General features: G+C 43.6%; 1 protein-coding gene across 1 annotated transcript in view; it reads right to left on the bottom strand.

Moving 5' to 3' along the window:
- Positions 1-1,801: 1,801 nt before the first annotated feature.
- The window catches only part of fhl3a (four and a half LIM domains 3a), a 28,535-nt gene continuing 12,627 nt past the window's right edge, over positions 1,802-17,709 (bottom strand). Inside the window, exons 2-6 of the mRNA XM_061081168.1 lie at positions 8,178-8,351; positions 6,798-6,972; positions 4,128-4,297; positions 3,793-3,979; positions 1,802-3,211 (exon numbers count right to left, since the gene is read on the bottom strand). Of these exons, the coding sequence (XP_060937151.1) occupies positions 3,060-3,211; positions 3,793-3,979; positions 4,128-4,297; positions 6,798-6,972; positions 8,178-8,333 (840 nt within the window). The 5' untranslated portion in view covers positions 8,334-8,351 and the 3' untranslated portion in view covers positions 1,802-3,059. The remainder of the gene's footprint in view (positions 3,212-3,792; positions 3,980-4,127; positions 4,298-6,797; positions 6,973-8,177; positions 8,352-17,709) is intronic.

The following is a 17,709-nucleotide window of genomic DNA, read 5'->3' as shown; positions in this document are numbered from 1 at the left end:
AAGAAACAATGACAATATACATTCACACCGAAGTAAAGGACCGTTATAGCACTCAATGGCAAATGTTTTGATTTAATAACCTCCGCTAAGGCCCAAAACCATTTTTAAATCCACAGAATCCAGATTTTTTCATTTAGTCTACAACAAATTTCTCATATATCAGCCCCCTAAAAATGCCGCATTTTCAACACCAATCTTCCAATGCTAAAGAAAGTGAAAGTGGATCCACACCAAAATTTGAAATCTTCTCTCCTGATTCACACCACATCCTTCCACCAGGTTCAGTGCTGATCCGTCCTGTAGTTTATGAGCAGTGAAAACAAACCTGTCTTATTATTAGCTTCCTTCAGCAAAGTCCCACTTTGTGATTCAGGCTGAAAAGACGAAAGTTCAACAGAGCAGCACCGTTTCAAATAAAGATAAATATACAGAGCTGTGCAGGTTTCTCTTTGGGTGAAGTTCTAAATGACAGGACTGGCAGACGGCCTCACGCGACACAACAACTCCTCGTGTTCCGACTCTAAATACAAGGCCCAATGTTTGTTTTTGCACGGTGGATGTTTCAGTGAAACGTCTGTGAGGGGGGGGAACTCTCAGGCTCAGTTACTGGGTGCACACTCCCAGTCTGGTTACTGGGTGACTGGGTGCTGAAGTGGGTCAAAGAGAGAGAAACAGGAAGAGAAGGAGGCCTGACTAGAAGGCAGCCACACACACACACACACACACACTAGTAACAGCTGTCAGAGTGTATCTTGATCTCAGAGTGTGTGTATGTGTGTGTGTGTGTGTACATGACTCGTCCTGCGAGCTGTCACCCCCCCGTCACCTCCTCACTATAAATCCAAAGGGAGACCCCCCCCCCATCCCCAGTGAAAGTGCCATGGAGCAACTCCAGATGTGAACATCCTCCCTCCTCTCTCTCTCTCTCTCTCTCGCTCTTTCTCCCACACTCTTCTCTCTCCCACTTCCACCACCAGTCAACCCCCACCTTCCTCCCTCCCTCCCTCTCTCCCTCTCTCCCTCCCTCCCCCATGCAGCTACGAGTTTTCCATTTCCTTTTTTGGTGAAAAAATCTGAATCGGAGGCGGGGAGGAGGAGATTTCACCAGAGCAGACGGGAGAGTGGATCTGGCCGTGTGTGTGTGTGTGTGTGTGACTGTGTGTGTGTGTGTGTGTGTGTGTTTCATCAAGGCGATCAAACAGTCGACTCAGCATAAACAACAGTGTATGAATACACATTCAGCCCCCCTTCTTCACACACACACACACACACACACACACACACACACACACACACACACACACACACACACACACATACTACTAGCTCAGCCCAAACCTTACTCTAACCACAACCTTATATGATTTACATTATGAGGACTTGCTTTTATAATGTGACTGTCTAAACAGACACACACGCACACACACGCACACAGAGATATGTGCTCATTCCCTTTTCCTCTGTTGCACGTGTACAAAAATATGTTAAACCCACTGACACACACTTTTTTTACTCCTTTTTACATGGTTTCTTTCTCCAACACTTTCGCATACTTTCATGCCCTTCCCCTGCTGGATTTACACACACACATGCACACACAGACAGACACACACACACAAATGCGCACACACACACACACACACACAGATCTTTCCTCGAAAGGCTGTTTGAGCGCACCAGATGGGTTTCCTCTGGTTTAGACAGTAAACACAAGTCCACAGAAAGCTATGAGCTCATAAACCAGTAATGGATACTTCACTTTAACCACAGAATATAAAAAAAAGTGCTCAGCAAAGATCAGTCGTTGTAAATGTATTTAATAAGACTTCACAAATAAGACGAACCATTGTAGCATTTAGTCGTTTCAATAATCAGTTTAGGTTCACACTGCTTTTGCCTCGATGGCTTAGTTTTCATCTTTTAATGTATATTCGCCAACTCTGACTCACCAGCATCAAAGCTGAAATAATGTAAAGTACTTTTTTTACTTTTTTTTTTTTTTTATACATACAAGTTAAAAACTAACAATGAAAAACAAAACACCAACAGTGTTAACAGTAACACAATAATTGCTGTAGTAGATGAACACGCAATACACAACCGTAATGCATTTTCTGTTCAGCTTCTTTTTGGGTAATAAACGCTGGCCCTTTCAGCGAAGGTGATAAAAAAAAAAAAGATTTGTTACAACAAATGAAATATGATGAAACCTTATGTAAAATAAGTGTCATTGAAAAGTTCCACAAGCAGATACATAACATTAGAGGGGGTTTGTGTGTCTCGTGCCATGTCCATGAATTGTGTTGTTTATGTGCACATAACATGTCGGCAAGAGAAAATCAAATCCAAAGTGCAAATGACTCCATTGATCACAACTGTCTCACTGTTCTATTACTTTCTGACACATTTTTAAATTGGTCTAACAACAGTGTCACACCTCCTTCTATGTCATTATCTACAGTAACTCGTTCAAGACGCACAAAGCCAGGCGCACATTTCTCGAAAAAGATAAAAAAGCAACATTCAAAATGCATAAAACTGCAGTTATAAGAGCATTAAAACAGTAACTACAACATAGTTAGAAAATACAGAGTGAGTGTTAGGTTTTTAATTCGGTTCTGGATCAGTGTTCGGTGTCTTGTCTTCAGAGCATGATCTCTACCTGATGTGGTAAAACATTAATATATGAAGGGATTGGGTGTTTTTATTTGCAAAGTGACTAGCACTTTGAATTTTTCTTTGGTTTGATAAGTCATAACATGTAAACCATGTTACTTTTAAGGCACAGCATAAAGTTGGTCACCAAAATAATTACGTTTTTGGTTAAAGAGGAAATCTGTGGTATTCACTGCATAAACACTGCAGCACCAGCACAGGGTTTCACCCACTAGCTCCTGGTTGAAACTCTGATCCAGACGGGACGGTAAGGGACGGACGTCTTTGTATAAAACAACCTGAGAGGCAGCATTAGTTAGCCTGTGTTACCTTCCTGGGTAAGGACTTAGGGGTTCTTGAAATGCTGTGACAGAGGACGAAAGGGGGAGTATACTGTGAGTGCTCTATAGGTTGGTGTTGCATTCGCGGCACAGGATCCTCTCGCCGTCAGGGAAGAAGCCGGCGCCAACCAGAGTCACCGAGCACTGGGAGCAGGAGAAACACGGCTGGTGCCACTGGCGATCCTCGAATGAGATGTACTTTCCTCCTCCGAAACCTGGGACAGAAAAACAATGGAATAGATTAAAATCCATACCAAGGCTTGTGAGGTTACGTTTAAGTCTTAATAATATGATTAAAATATTCTTCAGATCCTGGAATTCACCTGGAAAAAAATTTGACACTGTTCACTGTTTTGCATTTTGCATTTCACTTTTTACTTCACTTTTTATATCTTTTTATCTAGATATGATTATGTCTAAATAAATGTTACTTTGTATAAATATTACAAAAGTGAGCAAATAAGAAGTAAATAGTGAGTAAATATATATTGTTTTTCTTATGTGTGTTGTATTTATTGTGTTTTTATGTTTCTATGTTCATTGTATGCACCAATAACCAGAGCAAATTCCAGGTAGGTGTAAACCTACTTGGCAATAAATACCTTCTGATTCTGATTCTGATTCTGATCTGATTCTGATTCTGATTCTGATTTATCTGCTTAAAAGTCTCCTGTGTGCAAATATGAAATCCTGAATATTCTGACTGAGGCCCACAGGGGAGATTCCAACATGAGGCTGCTGATCTTCATGGTATTTATCAGAGTTCTTTGCACATGATCCCATGATGTGGTCTTGCCTGTGATGGGTTTGCTGCAGGCTTCGCACTTCTTGGCGTACAGGCTGCCGAAGCACTTGATGCAGTAAGGGCTGTCGTCTCGGGAGGTGAAGTGTTGACCCGCCAGCTGCGTCTTACAGCTGGTGCACACGAAACACTCCTTGTGCCACGGCTCCTCCCGATAGGTCACACCCCCTTTAGCCAGGGTCTGAAAAAAAGACACGGGTCAGAGGTCAGGTGACGATCACTTCTAGAATCTAGACCCATGCACATTCCTGTAGACGCAGGGTTAACGCCACTCGTCTGTCTTTCATGGTTTCTTTAACTTTGTTTCTGAGGGGATTCAACCTTTTTACCTTTTTACAGCGCGTGCAGCGTGGAGCGAACTTGTCCTCGTAGCAGGAGACACAGTAGTGTTCCTCCTTGTCGGGGATGAAGGACTTGGAGCCGATCGGCTGTTCGCAGCTGTGACAGGTGAAGCAGCCCTCGTGCCACGTGGAGCCGCCGTACTCCAACTTCCTGGTGCCTGGCAGAGAGAAAGGGAGAGGACAGGTGTTGTTTTGTGAGCTCACAGTGACATTAACCTTTGACCACCATCTTTGTTTGTGCAAAGTCGACATAGGAGGAGGAAGGGGTGGAGTCTGGACGGTACCAGCTGTCAATCACAAGTCTGATGCCTACTGTGCTTTATAATCTATTTTACTCTAAATGACACAATCATTTACAAAATTAACTCTGAAAATGTTTATCGACGTTACAGAGAATTTTTAGCCACGAGCGAAATCACCCTCTGCTGGTCATTGGAGAGAATACAAGTGTAAATTCACTTCTGAATTAGTTTTATTTTTCGGATCTGGAGTCAACGTCCATTTTTATATCTATGATCTGACTCGAGTCAAAGAACTTTCCAAAATTTAATAAGTTTATACTTGATTCCAAGAATTGGTAGAAATGCCCTCCAGATATCACTTTGACAGGATTAGGACGGACTGAAAACGAACAGAATGACATTTAACTGTTTATTGTGAAATCCATTTTTTACCCTCCTTCACAAAACCATTTTTATATCTTTTGCTGGTAATTTTACCGAACTATGAAACTCTTGTACTGAACCACAGGCCCCAAAACTTCTTTCCCACTGCAGGAAACTGGCGGCAGTCCTTAAAAGACAATCCATCTTCTACCCCTCCGCTGTTGAGTTCTTTATTGGACTGGTTGGTTTATTCTATGGTGACGCAGTGGTTTGCGAGGGGGCTGACATTTTGTACTTTGTGTCTGTCTGCAGATTGCTAATGTTTCACCGCTCCAGGCCGTGTGCTGCGGTGTCTCTAATCAAAAACACAGAAATCCCCTTCAGAAGCATTCCAGGTTATAAGCTCACAGGAAATGCACGGGCTCAACGGCGAACGATTAGCATTTAGGTAACGAGAGTTTTTTGCAAATACAAACAAACATGAACAAGAAGGACTCCAAAACAAACGACTTCTAATTACTAAGAGGAGTTTCACAAGAGGAAGTCTCTTCACTGAAAACAGGCTTTGCAAACAATGGAAGTTCTCTTCTCTCCAGTCTTCATTTTACTTTTCTATCTCTGGAAAGTGAGTGACACAGGAAGATGATCATTATCTGAACAACAATACAACTTGTGCACGACAGTTTTATCTGATCGAGCTTTGGAAACCAAGCAGCTTTCGAGGAATCTGTTTACATGACTTTGCTGTTAGTTTCTTTAAACCCCTTCAGCCCCAGTAATTTAACGAGCTTTAAGTGTGTCTGTGTTTCCTATGATGGAAATGATAGAACGGTGAATTCAGATGTGAACTTTTTATGTTTCGAGGAAAGTTTTTACTCTTCAGAAAGGCAGCTAAATTGGATCTCAGTCTTCCTATGTTCATCTATATTAGATTCCTGTTGGGCCCAATGTCGAAATGTCCTGAAATCTAGGTTTGGGCATTTTCTGGACCTTTCACATGTGAAAATTGCAGATTGTTGGAGTCTGATGTGTCCGGAGCATTCAGGCGAGGAAGGAGAACCTAAGCAGGTCATTCAGGAGGCAGTACATGACGTATACTCCTAGATATTTTGTATTCTTCCAGTTTCACGGCCATTTCATGTTAGAAACATCATCAACACGTCCACTCACTTGATGAACATTCTATCTACTACAACTATCTACAGTAGAAATAAAGATGGAGGTCATGGACGCTGGATAAACTGACTTTCTTATCTCCAGTTATCATCAGTGTGCTGGCAGCCCCCCCTCTGCCTTGGGGATCTGGCTTACAGACAACAAGTCAAGCAGATTGGAAATGACTCTGTCACATTCAGCCCTGCTACCTCCATCTTGGACCCTCGTCTTCCTCACTTCTCCTCCAATTTTCTTTCTAAAAACCTCTTTCCTCACTTTATCTTCTTGATCTGTTACTTTATACTTTTCCTTTGTCCCTGCTTCATGGAGATTGCCATGTCATCATTTTCCAAATCATTTACCTTTCTATCTCGAATGTTTATTTTGTATCGTACATGGAAAATGTAATGTGAGACAAAAAGACTGATGCTTAGTTGGTCAGTAAAGTTACATGTCAAGTGCACTTTTGTGCAAGGTACTCACTGTTTTATTTAATTAAATTTTTAATCTGGTGCCATTTTATAAGAAACATACTTTTCAAACCTCAACTGAAAAATGATTCTTTAGCAAAAATAACATTTAATTATGAAAAAAATAAAGTAAAAGTTATTCAGAACAAATTAAACTAGAAGGCAGTGCACATATCTGGCGTATATAATACATGTTTGGAGATAAGATATATATCCTGATCATTATCCACATACGAACGAAATTTGACCAATTCATAAAAATGTCTTAAAACGCCTAAAGCCTTGTCTTGAATCCGCTCTACAAGTGAATGGCTTCTCCCTCAGCTCCTTCCACAGAGTTTCAAGAAAATCTGTTCAGTCATTTTTACATGATCCTGCAGAAAGTCACACAACCCCTGTGGAGGTAATGACCCCTGTCTCCTTCCTACCTGGCATCACAATCTTGTCGCAGGCCACACACTTGGAGGAGAACTCGTTGCAGTAGCAGTCGTTGCAGAGCAGCGCGTCGTCCTGGCTGGTGAACGGCTCGTCGGCCAGCGAGCGGTCGCAGCGGAAACAGCGGAAGCAGTGCTCGTGATAATGTCGGTCCTCATAGAAGAGCTCCTGGCAGCAGAACGCAAAGAGAAAACAAGGATACTGGAGGTTATTTCATACAATTATAAACACATTACTGACCTTAATTGTGTGTCCTCCAAAACATTTATAATTTGAAGTTTCAGTATGGAGGATCTACTGGCATGTAGCCTTGGAATTATATATTGAACACCGCTATGACCCCTTCAAGGGTTGCAGGAGAACCTACAGGGGCCTCAGGTTACATACAACATGAAAAGCCCTGTTTGAATTCTAGTGATGTGTGAAGGGCTCATTGTAAATGAGGAAAACACACAGATATTTGATTTTCAGGCGATATTACACTAATGGAAACAACATTTTTGTCAGTAAAAATCCCTAAGTCCTACACAGTGGCCATTTAAGGCTCTAGACCTCAGTCATCTAGAGGAAGCAAACACAGGAAGGAGTACGGAGCCGTCCTGGGTCAAACTGACCAGTGTAATGTGAACACACACTCACAATCAGTGTGTGGTTGCCTGCACATATTGTACTTGTGTGCATGGTTTTGTTTTTAAAACATTTCACAAGGATGGGAGTGAAGTGATTGTCTAGGGGAAACGTCCCGGCTCGTCCGCTGCCCTAGAGGATGTTGACGACTCACAGGCCACATTAGCAAAGTAAACTTCCACGCATGCCTCTTTCTGTAAACTCAAATAAATTGCATATTTCAGACTTAAATCATCCATTCAGTGTTAGTGTTTTCCATTAAGCAAAGATTGAATTTGAACTTGATTGAGGGGGGGAGCTGGAGACGTTCCCTCATGCAGCATTTTTTACAGTCTAGCCCGTTGGCTTATGTGGACTTAGTGGAAATTGCCTCTGTAATTGTGAGTTAAATTAGCCTTTACTGTGTCTTGCCACACAGAATATATAGACACGGCTCATTTGCCATGAATTACGCATCATTAACATGACATAACTTCTGCTGTAGCTCCCAGAGGCCACATCAAGACATGATAGAAAAAAATGACCTGAAGCTAGTATAGTTCTTCTTGATGTGCTTTATCCTTATATACATGCTCACAGTGTGGAAACCCTGAGGATTTCCAGAGGTTACACTATAGCGGAGAACCTTTCCAAGAATATTTAGCTCTTAATTTTTGTGAAACTCTGCATGAAACTCTTACTTCATAGTGTTATTGTGCAACAGACAGCTGATTGCATGTCTGATCACGCTATGATAGATTCCTTACCCTTGCATCATGGGCGATCAGCTCCTTGCACTCGTCACACGTGTTAGAGAACCGGCTGTCGTAGCAGGGGATGCAGTACGGGCTGTCATCGGACTGGATGTACTTGCGGCCGTACAGGGACTCTTTGCAGCCGACACAGTCGAAGCGGTCGGCCATTGTAGATTCTCTGCAAGTCTAGAAACACACAAAGAAGACAGCGACATTTTAAAAAACAATCGGAATTTAAACAATGAAAAAACAGAGGCGAGGAGGCAGAACCTAGAAGAGGAGGGAGAGTCTTGAGAAATGATTCAGTCACCTTTTTCCAGTGTGGCACTTCACTATAGACTCTCACTGCCAATATTTATGTTGTAAATATTTTTGGCTTGTACCAGCGAAGAAGCTGAGCTCAAACAAAACACCCAGTGCAAGTGGGAGCAAGTGGAAAAATGAGAGAGAGAGACGGGAGATAAAGAGAGAGCGAGAGAGAGTTCTGAGAGTGAGTCCAGAATCCCTGTTAACTTTTTTACTAGTGTGTGATGAAAGTGCAGTGGACGCAGAGGGAGGCGATAAGAGAGCGAGCTGTCACTTTATTTTCCTTCACTAACAAACCAAACTCTTTTCCTGTCGCCGTCCACCGCTCGGAATCTGCAGACGTGAGATTTGGGGCAACGGAAAAAAAAAAAGGGCGAGAAAGTTCCGTCACGTGAGGCCCACACACACCGAGAGCACCTGTAAATATTTATGAGGCATGAATCTGTTTATGAGTAAAGCGTGAAGCACGAACTGATGCAGGAACCCCGGGAAGTATTTGTGTACTGGTGTTTGTGAACGTGACTCAGTAACAAGTGGCTTCCCAGCGGCGTGAAGAAGTGTTCCCGTTAAAGAACGTGGAGCAATAATCACCTCTTATATAATAATCAAATTGAACTTCAAACTTATCTTGTGCTAACTGACTCACACACACACTCACACAATCCACGTTTGCATAAGCACAATCTGATCCCACTCCTGCACAACTGTGGGCGACACTGAAAAAGGAACGAAGGATAAAAGCCAAATCTGTCATGAAGGAAAACTTCGTCCCCGACTCTCGAGTTTCATCCGACTCAGCCCTTTTTCTTTTTGCGAGACACAAGCTCTTAATGAGTCGGGGTGAGAAAGTTCAGTTCAGCGCCGTCTTCCCCAAACCAGAGAGTGCTCTCTCAGCCCCCCCCCACCTTCAAAAACTTAAAGACATAAATTTGAAACTGTACATGCCTGGACAGCCGTGTGTATACACTGGCTTGCATCACCGCCCGGCCGTAACTCTCCATCTAATGACTGAATGGATACATCTTAAGTATCTGATGTCAAATATTATCGTATTCATCTGGGGGCTCGTGGCAAACGATCAGAACAAGCAGCCGCGGTTGACCTGTGCAATCTAGGTGCTGAACTCGCAAGTCTCCGCTTTTTTCTAAAACATCAATTTCTGCACATTTGACACTCCATCCATCAGAGGCTTCCAGTGACGTTGCCATCAGCCCACATTAACCGCGGCGTGGAGATTAGATCAACTAAGTATACAGCTGAGAACGAGCACAGTGACCTTAATGTTATCTGCAGTGCCAGGCAGGTATGCGCTGCTCCCGGTTGCCAGGTGAGGGAACGAGACAGGGCATGACTCACAGAGCCGGGAAAGGCAGCGCTATGACGTCCGCCGTCAGCTTTCATTTCCAAAGCACATCGGGCTGCTGTTCATTACCCTCCCACGGTTCATTTGTGTAATCCACATATCCATTCTACTGAGAGGTTGTAGAAAGTAGGTCATGAAAGGTATAAAGGAATAAAGTACAGTGCGTCCTCCTCCGACAGGGTGAGGAATATTTGAACGCAGATGTCTGACTAGTCTAAATCCCTGTACCTGGTGTGGATCACCCAGTGTTCCTGAATGCATCACGTCCCTGCTATTAACGCCCCATGCAGCTTTGGCTGGTTCTCCTCTCTACAAGTGTTTTAATGGTCTCCAGTGACGTGTGGGTCTGAGCTAGAATAACTCGTTTGATTGCAGTCAGGTAAAGGCTACGTGCACACAAGAGGATTTTAGAATCTTGACAGACCACACACATAATGATGCATTTAACAGCCTTTTAATACTTATTCTAAATACACACCAGATGATTCAGTCAAGACGCTGGACCACACACTTGTGAGTGTGATTTCAGAGCGGTGATTGGGACTTAGGTCATCAAGCGTGACTTTAGAGAAAAGACTAAGCGATGACGGACTGTAATCGTCAGCTGGTTGTACTTTTGTGTTGTGGTTTGAGCTAAAAAACAAAATGAACAAAAGAAAAAAAAGCTGTAGATGAAGTCATGGCTGAGAAGATAGAACATGGCTTATAGATTTTGCAGCATGAGCTGGAGGAGAGTTGGAAATAAAGGTGTATTGTTAGTCTAGTAATGGGGCTGTAGGTAGAGGGTAGAAACCAGTGATCATTAGAAATGTAGTAATATTTAATTTATCTGACCTTCTATTGCAGAGAAAAACATCATAATTTGTGACTTTTGAGCTCATCGCCATTGGCTATTTCAAGTTTCTGCTCAGAGAAATTGGGATTAAAAAACAGGGAGTCTCTGGTCCAGTAGGCTAAGATTATGTCTGTGATCACCTCTCGCAGGAGGATCCTTTGGGCAGATAATCTGTTCAGACTATTGTCAGCAGCGGTGAATGAGAAACAAAATCAACCTAATTATCCTCTAGTGTGTGGTGAACTCTCCAAACCCTGATACATGAATATAAATTACTTTAACAATCACACAAAGGGCTCGACTTCCAGGTCTTGGGGTTTACATTTCACAGAGATTCACTCTGAGTATCAGTGTTTGAGCAGCCAACGCAAAGCCTGGAATGAACTCTAGATGATTCTGGCTCTCACAGAGAGGAGCATGACGTCAGTGCACTGACCCCTGGGCTGACGGACTAAGACATGACTGCACGCAGACATCGCTGACCCAAAACCCACCAGAGGAAAAAGACTTGGATCTGTTTGATCACAGTGAACTCTGGTCCCGAGGCCAGGTCTCACAGGGCTTTGTATCTACTACTGTACACGTCCACTTCTCGCCAAAGGTCCATCTCCTTCTTGTCCAGGACCAAGTGACTCAGAACCCCACTCCGGGTTAATAATGTTCCCAAATACCAAAACTCTGACTGAACTCGGCCCCCTGAGAAAACAGTGGGCTACAAGGAAATCACCACTTACTTCACACAGCGCAAGAGTCCAAATATATTGTACAGAGTTTAATTATAGTACTGCAGCACAAAGTGGGGATCGTTGTTTAATATTGGAAACAGTGGATTTCATTCTCTTGAAATGCACCACAGGGAGTTCACATGATAGACGACAATATATATATCACATGCAGCTATATGGGTCAGTGTGAGTGACTCTGCAGAAATTCATCTGCTCAAAGCAAAGCACATCTCCAAACCAGATGTAGTTTTCCATGAACTTCACAGAGCATGTTCATGGTTCTTAGAGGATGAACCCTTTACACTCGCCTTGCAGCTCTATCACCTCAACAAAGTTTTTCCACTTTCACTAAAGAAATTTCAAAATCTAAATTGCCTTAAAAGTACAAAACCCCTTCTGCTGGGGCGTTCTGTGATTCCTCTCATTCCAACCTTTGGCCAAAAACGCTGCAAATATAATCAATCAGATTGGCTTTGGCGGATGCTCTCAAGGAAACCAAGATTTACTGAGGCTGTTGCCATGAAGACGTAACATTTTTAGCTTGAACAAGAACTCAATCCATCCATTAACTGTAGTTTATCCTCTGAGGGTCGCAGGGGGGAGCTGGAGCCCACCTCATTGGACCAGAAGCGGGTAACACCCTGGACAGGTTGCCAGCCAGCCAACATTGGCCTGTTGGCAATATGGAGTCTCCTAAAACCCCCAGTATAAAAGTTGTTGGACTTTGGGAGGAAGCTGGAATACCAGCAGAAAAAATGCGGTAACGCAGAAAGAACATCTTCACAGAAACATCTCGGCTAATCAGGACAGACGTTGCTTACCACTGCTGCTCTAAAGAAGAGCTAAAGATGAATGAAAACCAAACTCCTGCATATGTTACTCATTCCGTACAACTCGTAAACAACTTGGGATGTGAAGAACCTTTTAACTTCTTTAAGACTTGTCGATAGCAGAGGAATGCCAGGGGTGCACAGGAGGGTGAGGGGGGGTTCAGAGACGGTTGTGAGGCACCACAGAGGCTCTGACCAATGCAAACAAGCAGACTGTATGCTGTTGCTGGGGGACACAGTCCTGGTTGGGTACTGAAGGACTCACAGATACCCTGTCCAGTCCAGTCCCACGGGCAGGCCTGTTAATCCCCCAGCACAAACTTTGCTTACGCTCTGTTTGATTCCGACTGAGCCGTCCACAGAGACCTTCCTGGTACAAGATGGCAGCTCTTCCCTTCTTCCCTCTTGTCAGTTTAGAGAATCTGCCTGTAAAATATCTGTTATTACTCAGACTAAACAAAGCACTTGACATGTTACATTAGCAGAGGGGAGAGTTCATCTTGACAAATGTCAGAAGAGGGGTCCTGGACAAGCTAAATGACATGTAACACGTGTGTGTGCAGTCCAATACACAAACTGTGCAACCAGACAGACAATGCATTAAGTGCAGTTGTGCCCACATGTTTTAAATAAATGTACAGATATCCCTATCTCTCCTACAGAGAATTCTAGCATTAAAGCTGTGATATGAAACACGTTACATCTCTTTGACCACTCAAACGTAACTGTACAAGTCACATTCACCCATTCACACAACACTTCTGTATGCAGCGCTGTTTGATTCACAGATCATTTACACACTCTCATCAGGGGCAGTTTAGGGTTCAGTGTCTTGCCCAAGGTCAGTGGACTGGAGGAGACAGGGATCGGCCTATTTTCTGGTAAGTGGCCGATCCGCTCTACCTCATGGCCACCTGATAAAACTCTTCTACAAAGTGAATTGATTCAGAATAACTTACTTTGTTCCCAAAAGGTTAACAGAACACATAATATACTTGTTTAAGGATAAGCACAAAGTATGAGAACTGTGACTTTACAACACGAAATACACTTCTTGTGGGTACACTATTGTAGGACTCCATATCTCCAACATACAGTAGTCAAGAGTGGAAGTGGTGCAACTGTATCCAGCCTGATAACACAACATGACTGGTGGTGGAAACACTGTCACGATCTGGAGAGGCAGATGATTTTAAAAGGGTTCAGTTTATTGAGAAAATGGGAAACTGTACAAAAGCTGTCACTATGTTGTGTGTCGTCTAAAAGCAACAGAGAGAGAGAGAGAAAGCAAAGAGAGGAACTGCTCTCTTTATTAGGCCTTTGTTTAAAGGTCCACTGTGACTTGTGTACTTTAATGTCCAAGTGGATACTTCAACAAGTGTGGATTTTACTGTTAAGAGTCAGGTCGTATTTACTTAAAAAAGTAGCCGCTAAAAAAGACTCTAGATCACCTTCAACTAACTGGATTTTTTGGCAGCAAACAGACTAACACAACCGAAGGAAGGAGTGTTCTGTCCCCTGCAAGGACACAGGACTGTTTCCCTTCAGGTCCCAGAGAGAGTGATGGAGGAACAGAGAAGGAAATCAAACAAGAGTGGGATGAGACAAAGCAAAAAAACAAACAGCGACATTAAATGAACGCTGGAGCTCGACCTTAAACCAAAACCAATCTCAAACGTGAACCTATAGTAAAGCAGGTCTTAAATCAAATTAGAGAAAAAGTGGAACGGCTGCTTTTGGATAAACACATATCATCACATTTCGCTCTGTCTGGTGCATGGACATCTTCCAGACACAGAAAAGCTCCTTGGCCGGGTTTGGGACGGGGAAAAAAGTAAAGCACTGGACACTTAAGTCTATCATTTGAGAGCCCGGTTGAGCGTATCGAAAGTAAAGTAAAATGTCCAAAACACACTTGAGAGAAAAATCATTTGTGTCTCAGTCCAGTGGCCACTTGAAAAGAGGCCTGATGAAGATATCGTCTGATCTTATTTTATTCCAACCATGCGAGACATTCCATTCGGTGACTAATGCAAAAAGGAACAAGGCATGAATTGCAAGAGTCTTGTTCTAATGGTTCAGAACATTTCTGTTTATGACACAGTGTCAGATGTTTTATATTCATGTTTCTCTTCAAGCGACTGGCAACTGAGGTCACGTCCTTTGTGAAAAGCTTCCAGATCCACATATTCTCTGAGACTAATCACTGCGAGAGCTAAATCACATCAACATGACTAATTGTTTTCATGGACAAAAGTGGTTGAAACCATTCTGGTTGCAATAAAACAACACAGGGGCTTGACCCTGGGATATATTCGCTCTGTGTGAGTCAGACGCTGGGTGCGCTGTTCTTACCGGCTTTCGCTGGATCAGATAAATGAAGTCCAGTAATCGTGAGGACACACATGAATGTGATGAATCTTATCACAGGATGAGGAGGAAATTGCTCATGAAGCAGAGATAATGGTACAACTCGTTCACAAGCAGTTGGGCTTATTTAGACAAGCTTCAAGTTATGTTGATACAAAAAACATTTTAATTCTAATGTCAATAACAATTCTTGCTTACTTGCGGTGGGTAAACAATCTAGGACAATACATTTCTATCACAGTTCAATCCTGGTATTTAGCTTGGTTGCGACACTGATTCCAAACCAGAGAAACCACAAGTGCTATCGTAAGAATGATGTCTGAGGGTTTGAGCAATCTGCCGTCGCCACAGTTTACACTCCGGGGTCTCCGTCCAGCCTCTGTTGAGATGCTGTTTGTAAACAACCAGTGGCTCTTACATGAGTGCTGTCATTTTTCTATCTCCCTCTGTCTTCCATCAGAGGAGACGCTGGGGCCCACCCACGTTCCCAGGACACGACAGGAAAGAGTTCACACAGGAAGCCGCTTGGACCGCCTGGCTTTGAAGAGCGGCAGTGAGCGAGTTGTGGCACGGTGTGTGTGTGTGTGTGTGTGTGTGTGTGTGTGTGTGTGTGTGTGTGTGTGTGTGTGGGGAGGGGGTTGTCGTGAGGGCACCTGAGAGCGCTCCTCTGTGGGAGCCAGGGTCAGACGCGAGGATTCGTCGGAGGCTGCAGGACCAGACACTGCAGCGCTAACCTGTTATTGTCCCTGAGCATTTAAACACCAGCTGGTGTGGAGTGGGAGGCGACTCTGGGCTCAAATCAAAGCCGGCATCATAAACACAAAGCAGGGAAATGACTACCTGCTGCAGCAAATGTCCCCACGGCCTTTGTAATTTGTCCCTTTTTGGCAATTTTAACGACCGTGCAAGTGTGGGTATATGACTTGATGTCTTTTAATATTAGCCTTGAATGTGTTGTGTGGTGCACAACTGTGGCATTAGAGGAAAAGGCTAAGCTGGCCTGAAAGACTTGTGCGTCAAACCTCGTGGACTCGATTATTAAAAAGAGGATTTTACAGTCGTTCTGTGTACCAAAGATAAACAGGAGGCACTGCACGTCTCCCGCTGACGTGTGTGGCTTTCTGCTCGAATCATAAATTTGTTAGAATCTCGACAGTGACTTGGCTCAGTGGGACTTGAGGACGTGCCTGGCGGTGGAAGACGCCATATATGCAACGAAACTCTCCTCTGTCCTCGTCTCCATCCCAGTGCTCCACAGTTCTCCGCCGACACCAAACAATAACATCGCAATTACTCCAAATCACACGGTGCCGTCCCAGCCGCCACGGGGGGAAAGATCGGAATGAATGTGCATTTATTTTTACATCCCTCTGTGCGGATGGTCGGAGGACTGCATTTTTGGCCTACATTTGTCTTCCTTTGAAGCAAAAAAAAAAAGAAAAAACACGCTGCCATACATTAGTGCTTCACATCTGGTTTGCATCGGGGAAACTATGCAGTCAACTCCTGTGTGCCAGTGGAGGTTTTGGAGAGTCACTAGTTTTTCTTCCTCTCTGTGTGCTGGTATTTGCCGGTAAGTGTGTAGATGGCAGAGGAACGACTGGAGCGAGAGTGAGTGAGGAAAAGAGAAAGCAAATCTCGAACCCGAGCATGAAAAATGAGATGTGGACAGTCTGCTGGCTGAGCTCCGGTTACACTTTGAGCTGGTAAACAGTGTGATGAGATGAGAGGAAGTCAGGAATGCAGAAACAATGGAGTTAAAACACCAATAATCAAGATTTAATGCTGATGCCTGCCACAAAAAAAACTAGTGTCACAAGAGAAAAGCATTTATAGCAAAAGCAAATCTAGGAAAGGTGCTGAAAGATCTCAGGGGAGCAGTTATGTTACTGTTGCGTTGGCTCCTTGTTTTAGAATAAATAAGTTGAGAAGGATTGTCTCTCCATTTGAGACACAGTGTATATTATTCCTCTTTGCACAAACACTGATTAATCCTCGGGACCCCTGTACTCCAGAGTTTCCCAGGGCAGAGTCGTGCCCAAAAATGGTTATCTCAGTCACTGTCCTGATGTCTTCACATCCTCCCTGTCATCCCCGGCCCTGTGATCCCAGGGAGAGGGCTTCCCTTTGAAATCTGAAGCTGGCCCTGTGCACCAGAGAGCCGTCTCCGATGTGACACCTGTTTTTTTCCACTGAGGACTGTGGATCTGTGCATTGTGTTTGAATAAATGTGTTTAATTCTGTCTCTATCTGGATATTAACAGGATCAGGGGGGTGGGGAGACTCTCACTTCCGAGCAGTGGAGGAGGACGTTGCTTCCACGACACAAACCTCCAGAGGGAAATCCCAAAAAAGCCCCTGTGTTGTTTATCTTCAGCGGGAAACAGAAATTTAATCTTTAAACACAACAAATGTGTTCACAAGTCACCACAATGGAAAATCGACATCTTGGACTGCTCCTATAAATAAAACAAACTGCTTTAAGGGGATTTAGGGGCGAGTTCATCCACCTTTGATTCAGACAGGTCCTAATATGAAATTCAGGTGCATGCCTCCGAGCTGTTGATGCCGAGTCCAGGACCGTGAAATGTGATCACAGAGGATTCTGAGAATGCTTTGACGTTGTTGTTCCCGTTTTCTGACATGATAGAAGATTGGTCATGCTCTACTTTTTCTCGTCTTGCTGCTTCAGCTGCAGAACTGAGGCCTGCAGCCTTGTGGCCTTGATACTCAGCCAAAATACTGTCAGTTGTCTTTATCAGTTGCTGTGTCAGTGGAAAATGGGGAATTTCACTCACATTTAATGGAGTAATCTCTAAACGGGGGCTTTCACAGTTTCACACCTACCTTGTTTGGTCCGGATCTTCTACTCTCCCTTATTTTCCGTTTAGTCAGAGTCAAAATAACAGGTGTGCCTCAGACAACAACAACAAAATGTGGTTGGTGATATTTTAGACTTTCTGACAAATTGAAGGAAGTTGAGACGGCAGTAAACAACAGAAGAAGAAGTGGAAGCGGCCCACAGGAAGGCTCGGAGGCTTCTGATGATGTGATTTCTTTTTTTGACATTCAAACTGAGTTGTTTACAATGATTGTCAACACAATGACGTCTACA

Source organism: Limanda limanda, chromosome 11, assembly GCF_963576545.1.
Source record: "Limanda limanda chromosome 11, fLimLim1.1, whole genome shotgun sequence".
Lineage (NCBI taxonomy): Eukaryota > Metazoa > Chordata > Actinopteri > Pleuronectiformes > Pleuronectidae > Limanda > Limanda limanda.
This window is presented reverse-complemented; position numbering and strand designations above follow the sequence as displayed.